Source organism: Chiloscyllium plagiosum, unplaced genomic scaffold (assembly GCF_037043375.1).
Source record: "Chiloscyllium plagiosum isolate Xiang-an unplaced genomic scaffold, Cpla_swu_hap1 HiC_scaffold_22, whole genome shotgun sequence".
NCBI lineage: Eukaryota > Metazoa > Chordata > Chondrichthyes > Orectolobiformes > Hemiscylliidae > Chiloscyllium > Chiloscyllium plagiosum.
Window position 1 is genome coordinate 30,452,354 of NW_028270160.1, and position 10,869 is coordinate 30,463,222.

At 40.7% G+C, this 10,869-nt stretch overlaps 1 protein-coding gene across 1 annotated transcript in view; it reads right to left on the reverse strand.

Moving 5' to 3' along the window:
- Window positions 1–10,484, reverse strand: part of LOC122561394 (cubilin-like) — a 129,728-nt gene extending 119,244 nt beyond the window's left edge. Inside the window, exon 1 of the mRNA XM_087999264.1 lies at window positions 10,403–10,484. Coding sequence (XP_087855390.1) covers window positions 10,403–10,484 — 82 coding nt within the window. The remainder of the gene's footprint in view (window positions 1–10,402) is intronic.
- Between the last annotated feature and the right edge of the window lie 385 nt (window positions 10,485–10,869).

Genomic DNA, 10,869 nt, shown 5'->3' on the forward strand with positions numbered 1-10,869 from the left:
ATAATTTTTTGTTAAAGAAAAGTATTAAGGGATATGGGGTTCGGCCACTGATCAGCCATGATCTCATTGAATGATGGAACAGGTTTGAAGGTGTTAATGGCCTACTCCTGTTCCTATGTTCCATGCTATTTCACTGTGGTGGGCTTCTCATCAGCGCAGGGATTTTCAGTTAGGTCTCAGGTTACTGTAAAAATTCTAAAGATACAAAAATGAGCTCTGTAGTGCCAGTGCCTGAGCATCCCATGCAGTTTCCCATGCTAGGTACGGAGATACAGTACACAATGCAATATATAAGCAGATAACATGAGATTTCTGATTGATGCACTTTGCTGAAACTCTCATGTGAGGACCCACTGAATGCCTCTGCTAATTACTCCCAGACAAACATGCTTTCAGCTACATGAGCAAAACCCAATCAGTGCTATTTATAGGAACAGGATCCAACCTGCAGATGAGGTACTTCAGATCTACTGCTGCTATTGGAAAATTGGTGGCATTCCTGGATCTGGATTTTTGAGATTTTTGTTTGGGGTGTATCTGCTCAGAGAGGGAAGAGAATTTTGTCACCTATCATCGGGAAAAGGATGCGCTTGCAGTGCCTTTGTAAAATGATCAATAACCGAAGTACCAACAGTAAGGTAAAGTTCTATGAAGAGATGGATTATCCACAGAAGGCCCTATTCCCCAGAGGCTTTTCAAGAACATGGCCACCCTCCTCAGCTGATGTACCAATGTTCATCCATATGGAACATCATTTGGAAGAAGCATCATGGGCGGCAGGATTTCAATGTCCATCATCAAGCATAGCTTATGTGATTGCGCCTTGCTTAGTTTAAAAAATATGTAATCAGTAGTAATATTATTGACTGTAGATTCAGAATTTTTCTCAAATACTTTCCTTGTGCGTTATATTCACAGTTGCAATTTTCAAGTGAATTATTTTATTACTACTGCAGGAAATAAAGTTATTATCTAGAAAGAGAAACTATTGTCACCAGATTGACCCCCATTACTAGTACTATCCAGAACAATGAATACCCTTATACATTGTGTGGTCAACTATGTGAAGATGATGTTTGATGGATGAAAATTCTAACCTAAGAAACACAGATGCTCCCTGTGTCTGCATGAGTTTCCTCTGGGTGCTCTGGTTTCCTCCCACAGTCTAAAGATGTGCAGGTCATGTGAATTGGCCATGCTAAAATTGCTCATAGTGTTCAGGGATGTGTAGGTTAGGTGCATTAATCAAGGGAAATGTGGAGTAATAGGGTGGGGGATTGAGTCTGGGTGGGTTACACTTTGGAGGGTTGGGCCAAATGGCCTGTGTCCACACTGTAGGGATTCTATGATTCTTTGATTCTATGAAATACCAGTGAGGACATTTAAACAGCTTGAGTTCTGCTAAGCCTGCACAAAGTTTAAGAAAAGAAATTGATAAAGACTTTTACTTTGGGAAGTATGAACATGCTGCATCCAGAGAAGTTTTGTAGATTACAGAGGAAGAGAGTCAATAGAGTGACTGACCGGAGAATCTATGTCCTCGTAAGGTTATTCAGAAACTTGGTGATGTATGAACTGAGAATTATTTTACCATTTTGTTCCACAGTAATGTTGTCTTTTTTCCTTCCTTTTGATACATGTGTTTTCTTTCCTTTAAATAAAGTTATCCTTCCTCCTTATTTCTTTTTTCTATTATTATTTCTAATTGTTATTTCATTATCATTAATAATTAGTCATTAAATTGGATTTTTAATACATTACCTGGGATTAAGTCACTCATTCCAGAATTTGGCTCTGATCCCAAGTGAGACTCTGAAAGATACCCTCATTCTGCAATGTCTGTTAGACACGAAAAAAAAGAACTGAAAATACTTACCAAGTCTGGCAACGCCTGTGGCGAGAGAAACTCTGTTAACATTTCAGGTTGTCAATTTTCATCAGAAATGTGTGATCAATTAATGGTGTCTTCTCCCACCCCAACCTCTGGCATTTCACCAGCAGAGGGAACTGTAGGCCTCTGCTACATGTGGAGACCACTAGGTAAATCCTGGCAGCCTCCCAAAAGATTTAGGAGGAGTCCTCCCCTCCCTGTGCATTCTTAAATACACTTAGAGGGACTGTCCAGTGGAAATCAACATTGCAACAGGCAATAATACTGCCAGTCCTCATCAATATTCCCATGGAGAAAGTGAGGACTGCAGATGTTGGACATCAGAGTCAAAAAGTGTGGCGCTGGACCAGGCAGGCAGCATCCGAGAAGCAGGACAGTCTTCTGAAGAGCTTATGTTCAAAATGTCGACACTCCTGCTCCTCAGATATTATTTGACTAGCTGTGCTTTTCCAGTGCAACATTTCTTGACAACATTCCATGTGCACAACCTATCACTGAGACCTGCCTGACTCACTTCCATGTCTTTGATTTTATCTCTCCACCCTGGAGGTTTCCTGCCTCTATTCCTGGTGAAGGGCTTTTGCCCGAAATGTTGATTTTCCTGCTCCTTGGATGCTGCCTGATCTGCTGTGCTTTTCCAGCACCGCACTCTGATCTAAACTCTGGTTTCCAGCATCTGCAATCCTCACTTTTGCCTCACTTCCATGTCTGCAGACCCCACATACACGATAGTGATGACACCATCATGCTTTGCGTCTTTTTATTTAAGGTCCAGTCCCCACAGTGGCACAGAAGCACATGGCCATCTAATTGATTAGCCATTCATGGCGGTGGGCACCTACCTTTAATTTGAATGGCAGCTCTGGCTGACAAGATACAATCCTGAATGCTGCAGACTGTCAAAAGGCTTTCATCGTGACAAAATCCAGCCACTGCTATTCATGTAACTCTTAGCTTTGCAGAACTACTGTAATGATTTCAGTTTTTGCTCAGAATCCAAACCCAATCTTCTGAGCATTGTCTAGACACATGAAATATAGCAGAATCTTGTGGAAATGAGATGGCTTTAACTTCTTCAAGTCAACATATTTTGTGTCAATCAAGTATTTAACAAGGTTGCAGTAGGCCTTTCCCTTCGATCAAGGACGCCAGGGCAGAAATTCAATCCGCTAAGAGCTGGTAACCAATCAGCTTGCAGTTCTTCTATACTCTACAGAGTCACCATGGAAGTGGTAACTGGTACTACACTCATGATGAAGGGCTTTCCTGATGAAGGGCTTATGCCTGAAAAGTCTATTTTCCTGCTCCTCGGATGCTACCTGACCTGCTTTTCCAGCACCACACACTCGACTCTGATCTCTGGCATCTGCAGTCCTCACTTTCTCCGATACTGCACCCGTCCAAGGCCTCAGATCATGGAAGGGGACATGCACAAGTGAATGTGTCTTGGGAAACAAGAGCTTCCAAGGAAATTCAAAGAACAATGGTGAGTAAATATGTTCACAATTCATTTCTTTTTGAACTTCTCTTTAATGTACTTTGATGAAATTAAAATTGGATTCAGTTAAACCGGAATACAATGGATTGTCTTCGCTATAACTTACTGGCTTCTTGTCACACTTTAAATTGTTTTGTATTTAGTTAATATAGTTAATTCAAATAATAGTGGATAAACAAGAGATTTCACAGACTTACTTTGGAAAGTTGGCAAGGAGTAATAGTATGCAATAAAATCAGCACTTGTTTTAAAAGAATAAGATCTAAACTAAATGGTCATAGTATTGGACAATGATGTAAATGTATACTTTGATCCAGTGCAAATTGTTGAATTTTTAGGAGCATTTGTTGTTAGAACATAGAACGTAGAACATTACAGTGCAATACAGGCCTTTCGGCCCTCAATGTTGCAACGACCTGTGAAACCAATCTGAAGCCCATCTACACTACTTCATTATGATCCATTTATTTATCCAATGACCAATAAAATGCCCTTAAAGTTGGCGAGTCTACTACTGTCACGGGCAGTGCGTTCCACGCCCCTACTACTCTCTCAGTAAAGAAACTACTTCTAACATCTGTCCTATATCTATCACTCCTCAATTTAAAGCTATGTCCTCTCATACTAGTCATCACCATCTGAGGAAAAAGGCTCTGACTGTCCACCCTATCTAATCTTCTGGTTATCTTATATGTCTCAATTAAGTCACCTCTCAATGTTCTTCTCTCTAAAGAATACAGTCTCAAGTCCCTCAGCCTTTCCTCATAAGACCTTCCCTTCATACCAGGCAACATCCCAGTAAATCTCCTCTGAACCCTTTCCAAAGCTTCCACATCCTTCCTATAATTAGATTAAATTCCCTACAGTGCGGACACCAACAGTCCCTTCGGCCTAACAAGTCCACAGCAACTCTTCGAAGAGTAACCCACCCAGACCCATTTCCCTATGACTAATGCACCTAACACTATGGGCAACTTGCCATGGCCAATTCACCTGACCTGCACATTTTTGGACTGTGGGAGGAAACCAGAGCACCCGGAGGAAACCCACGCAGATGCGGGGAGAATGTGCAAACTCCACACAGACAGTCACCCAAGGTTGAGAATCGAACCTGGGACCCTGGTACTGTGAAGCAGCAGTGCTATCCACTGAGCCAACGTGCCACAGTGACCAGAACTGTACGCAATACTCCAAGTGCAGCCGCACCAGAGTTTTGGACAGCTGCAGCATGACCTTATGACTCTGAAACTCAATCCCTCGACCAATAATAGCTAATACACTGTATGCCTTCTTAACAACCCTATCAACCTAGGTGGAAACTTTCAGGATTTATGTATATGAAACCAAACTCTCCCTGCTCATCTATACTACCAAGAATCTTACCATTAACCCAGTACTCTTTATTCCTGTTGCTCCTTCCAAAGTGAATCACCTCATACTTTTTCACATTAAACTTCATTTGCCACCTCTCAGCCCAGTTCTGCAGCTTACCTATGTCCCTCTGAAACCTGCAACATCCTTCAGCACTAACCACAACACAGCCGACCTTAGTGTCATCTGCAAATTTACTAACCCATCCTTCTAAGCCCTCATCTAGGTAATTTATAAAAATGACAAACAGCAGTGGCCCCAGAACAGATCCTTGTGGTACATCACTAGTAACTGAACTAGAGGATGAACATTTCCCATCAACCACCACCCTCTGTCTTCTTTCAGCTAGTCAATTTCTGATCCAAACCGCTAAATCAACTTCAATCCCCTGCCTCCGTATTTTGTGCAATAGCCTACCACGGGGAACCTTATCAAGCAACTTACTTGCCATATACACCACATCAACCGCTTTACCTCATCCACCTGTTTGGTCACCTTCTCAAAGAACTCAATAAGGTTTGTGAGGCACGATCTACCCTTCACAAAACCGTGTTGACTATCCATTGTTGATGGTCCTTTGTTGATGGCTCATCATACATTGCAAAACAATCCTTTGAACATGTGATGGAACTTCTAAACTGGTAAGACAATGACTATCAGTTAAAAATGTATTTTGTCGTCATCCTTTTTCCCATAATAATTTACTTCAAAAACTGGGCAACGTATCCACAAAGACCTGCAAACAATATCAACAGCACAGGACATGTAAACCAAAGACTAAGAATTAGGTATCAGTCATTCAGACAACCAAATCAATCTGTTCAAGAATAAAATACAATTTTCCATAATGTAGATATAACCCATTATATTTCATCTCCTGATTGAATATATCTACAATTTTCTTTCTGGCATTATTATTATCAAGAAAGGTTTTGACCTACAATTTCTATTTCTTAACTCAAGTTGTTGTAGGAATGTTGGAACCTAAAATCAGGACAATGGAAATCTTAAGAAGGTTCCACCATGTAACCATCAACTATTTAGTAGTTGATTGTTGACCTGACTCCTGGGCAAGGCGCTCAGCAGCATATGCTCCATTTAATTTTTTATGGGTGTGTTTGTTAATGGAGAACTCGTTGTCTTCAGCCTCACAGGAGACTGGAGGAATGTACTACTGCAAGGTTATCTCAAGCCTGACAATAACTCTTCCAATGCACTTTAGTAATTTTGACTGTGTGCAAGGTAGCACAAGAAAGTATCCATGTGTGTTGGTGTGAAACATCTGTTAGAAGATTGTCACCATCATCCACCCTGCCTCAAATCTACCACAACAGCCTCATCCTAGCAGTCTTCATCTTGTATGTGAGGATATTGCAGCTGCTATGTCACAACTTGCAAGCTTATGGAGACTACGTCCTTAGCTAACAGGGAAGATGAGGTTTTGAGTGTATGTGCCATTGCTCCATTGACTGTTGTTGACCTCAGAGATCACAAGATGTCAATCAGGGCACTACATACTTAAGCAATCGTTCAGGAGAGGAGGTCAGAAATGAATGGCATGGGGAAATCTTTTCACTTTCAACCTGTTTGAATATGTTATGACGCATCTCCATGACCATCACATACTGAGGTCAGGTTTGAATCTCAGTGTTCTGGTCTTGTGATAGAGATACTGCCATTGAACTACAAAACCCTTGGATTTGAATAGGCTGAGAAAACAAAAGTATTTTTGAAATCAATCTGTTCAGGCATGTGATGAGACACCTCTGAAGCAGGTAAGAGCTGAACCCTGATCTTCTGGTCCAGAGGTTTGGACACTATCACTGACCACAAGAATCCTAAAACATTATTTAATTAACCTGTTCCAGCATGTTATGGTATATTTCTGTAGTAGGAGGGACACTACCCTTTATAGAAGAACCAAACATTGACTTTCTGCTTAACTTTGAATTTAAGTCAGATGGTTAGCATTGTATCATCACTGGACTCCTAGTTACTGGAGCCATCCTTTAGGAGGGCTCACTTTCCAGTCCTGAGTTCCAAGCCCTTTGGAAAAGATTTACTTAGCAAGGTTAGATCTCACGGAATACAGGGAGAACTAGCCATTTGGATACAGAACTGGCTCAAAGGTAGAAGACAGAGGGTGATTGTGGAGGGTTGTTTTTCATACTGGAGGCCTGTAACCAGTGGAGTGCCACAAGGATCAGTGTTGGGTCCTCCAGTTTTTGTCATTTACATAAATGATTTGGATGCAAGCACAAGAGGTATAGTTAGTAAGTTTGCAGATGACATCAAAATTGCCGGTGTAGTGGACAGCAAAGAGGGCTACCTCAGATTACAACAGGATCTTGGCCAGATGGGCCAATGGGCTGAGAAGTGGCAGATGGAATTTAATTCAGATAAATGTGTGGTGTTGCATTTTGGGAAAGCAAATCTTAGCAGGACTTATACACTTAGTGGTAAGGTAGTAGGGAGTGTTGCTGAACAAAGAGACCTTGGAATGCAGGTTCATAGCTCCTTGAAAGTGGAGTCACAGGTAGATAGGATAGTGAAGAAGGCATTTGGTATGCTTTCCTTTATTGGTCAGAGTACTGAGTACAGGAGTTGGGAGGTCGTGTTGCAGCTGTACAGGACATTGGTTAGGCCACTGTTGTAATATTATGTGCAAATCTGGTCTCCTTCCTATTGAAAAGATGTTGTGAAACTTGAAAGGGTTCAGAAAAGATTTACAAGAATGTTGCCAGGGTTGAAGGATTTGAGCTATAGGGAGAGGCTGAACAGGCTGGGGCTGTTTTCCCTGGAGCATCGGAGGTTGAAGGGTGACCTCATACAGGTAACTGTTATTTTGTGCTACTCAAGCATATGTACATACCATGTGCATTCTGCATTATTTGGATAGTGTCCTGGGTAATTAGGGCTATTAAAAGATCCACTGACACTGTCAAGCTTGCCTCCACATGTTATTCCATCTAGCAGCAATGATACAATGAGGAAATTAGCAATGTAAAATATACCGTTTTTCATCTCCTGATAGTTTTCCTGTCTCTCCTGAGTATCTTGAACTTTGCTGTGGTATAATTCGATGATCTCTCATCAGTTTTGTGTCTTATTCAAAGGGCTGGTACCTATTTACCTGCATTACTTTCACACCCATTCAAACAGTTGGAGATGCTTCCAATGCATTGAGACTACTCCAGGCCACTTGTCTTGATCACTGAAGGCATCCAGAATTGTATACCATAACTTAGAGCAGCCAATGTCCAAATAGGCAGTGTGCCATTATCTGAAGTGGCACAGTGGCTCAGTGGTTAGCACTGGTGCCTCACAGTGCCAGGAACCCCAAGTGCCTTGTCTTTATAAATCTGGCCATATCTAGGCCTTAGTTCTTGCAAATTTTCTCTCTGCTTCCCACTTGGGCCTCCACAAAGTGAATGTTGCAGTGAAACCTATTTATGTTATTGGAAGCTACTGTTGTTAAAAAAAATTGCCAGTTTTATTTTGTGCAGCTGCTTAATGTGAAATGGGAACACTAAAGGAACAACATTCATCACTGAATTGTTCTGAGCAGTACCACACCCGACCCTGACATCATTCCCTAAAACCCCAGCTGCTGTTCCCTTTCTTTCAACAATTCTTTCACCGCCCTCAATGTTCCCTTAGATAGTCACCATCATAACTTAGCAATGTTTCAGCTGAAATGTGTTTTGAAACTTTCTTCAAGTTTGGATTAATTGCATCTTATCAGTGTCCTCCAAGGATATCACATCCACAAAAAACAAGGAATCTTGATATGTAGAATCTCTGACACTATAAAAGCAGCTACTCACCCAGTTAGTTATATTCATAAATGTACTCCTCAACTTCTGCTTTTTAACAATTTTAAACTATTTTCTACTTATTTTAAAACTATTGCATTACTAATTACTCCAGTTTGCAGTATCCAATTTCTTGACATTGGTACCATGTTCTTTTCTTTCCAATTCTTTTAGATGCCCTAACTTTGGTGACCGCCTCATGATGATTGTCAGCACATCATTCATATTTAGTTACAAAGTGGGAGTTGACATGGGGCATGCTGACACGGGGCAGACAGACACAAGATGGCCGCTGAGCCATAAGTTGGTCACTTAGCACACAAGATGGCCGCTGAGCCATCACATGGAAAAGTACAACAAAGCTTACACAGATACTGCCTGAGGCCAACAGGATACCAGCACAATAGATACAGAGCATAGATAATTAGTTAAAGGTGGGTGGGGGAGAGAGTACACATCAGTGAGGTCCACTGCCTGCCGAAGTATCTGAGTCCTGCCACCACCTTCAATAGAAATGTTAACTACCTGAGACTGCTTTTATACCAGTGTTAATACCTTATATTTGCAGTAATGGAAAACGATCTTCCTTCTCAGGAAGAACGATCATGACCAAATACTGCAGCAATGGACTTCTGCGTAGCTGCTGAAACTGACAATGATTTTGTAATGTTTTCTGTAAACAATCCATGCTGCACAAATGAAGACTCGATATCTGGACCATTATACCATGAAATGCATAAAATATCGTGACGTACTCTAAGAGTGGGAGACGGCTCGCAGCTGATAACCGGGCTGACGGATATCTCTCTCTCCCCAGAGCTCTGGTTTTTTTGTACAATAAACTCTGTCATTGAATCATGATTCTGACTCTGAGACTGCTAATTTTCCCCACAACAGGTACCAACCACCAGTTACAGAATCATTTGCAGAAATTGAGTTACAGTGCTAGGTTTCTTTCTCGTGTCTGGGTTCCATGTCAACAATTACTTGAAAAACCAAGTTCAATAACTTGACTCTGGTCAGAGGTAGATCTTGCAGGCAGGAAATCTACCCCACTATCTCTATTTTACAAATAAGTGGAAGATCTAACATAAAAACCAAAAGTGCTGAAGAAATTCAGCAGGTCTGACTGCATCTGTGGAGAGAGAAACAGTGTTAACACCTCCAGATCAATGACTCTTCTTTATTAACTCTGTTTCTCTCTGCACAAATGCAGCCAAACCTGCTGAGTTTTTCCAGCGCTTACTCTCTAATTCAGAGCTCCAGCATCTTACTTTTGTGATTGAGCTAATAGTTTGTCAGCTGCTGAAGCAAGACCAGGTAGAAAATATATTTCCCTGGCTTGACTCTCTTCTTTCAGGAAGTCAGAAAACATTAGATCAAAACCTGCAATTTTTCTTCCTTAGTTCTCATTCGAATTCTAAGGGGTAAACCCACCTGTTTTGTCCACCCTTAACAATAGGTAACATTGCAACATAATCAGTGTGATAAAAGTCAGGATCACATTTGTTAACTGCAAAAGACATTTCAGTCAAATGGTTTTCATATCGCCATTGTCAAATAATCTACACTGTAAACAGCAAAAACAGCACGAGATTGGAGCAAATATTTGGAAGTTATTGTCACAAATTGAAGGAATGCTGGATTCCTGGATGATGGCACAAGTATGATGGTACTAGTTCAATTTCAAGATTTGGCAAATTCATACAAAGTCATCTTAAATGATCTCTTCTTGTTTCTTTATGTTTCTTAATAACTCTGACATTAATATCATCTTTACACATGGAGATTTTTTAACATTTTGGTAGAGATGGATCTCTCCCTTACCTTGTGCTGCACAGTAGTTTTTGGCACAAAAAGCAAAGGTAATGAGGAAAACATTCAAAGCAAGTCTTTCAATGGATGCCATTTTATCATTTTAAACTTAAACTGGGTTCCAACCTAAACCTTTATTTATAGGTGATTGCGTTATGTTTACTAATCAAGTACTTTACGTTAGTCCAACAGAATAAATGTACGCACACAATGAATAACCCATTCATTTATGTGAACAATCCAATGTTAGTCATTATATTATTAAATATTAATCTTCTCATCATAATCTTTTGTAGGACAAACATTATAAGGTCCCTAGAGCAGAATCTAAACAGTGGTGTTATTTTGTGAGAAACTTCTAATGTGGCAAAGAAAACACATCCTATTAGTACAAGGTGTGAACACAAACACTTCTAAGTGAACAGAGTAGTGCTCATTTCATATATTGGCACAGCATCCACCAGATTGACACACAAAGT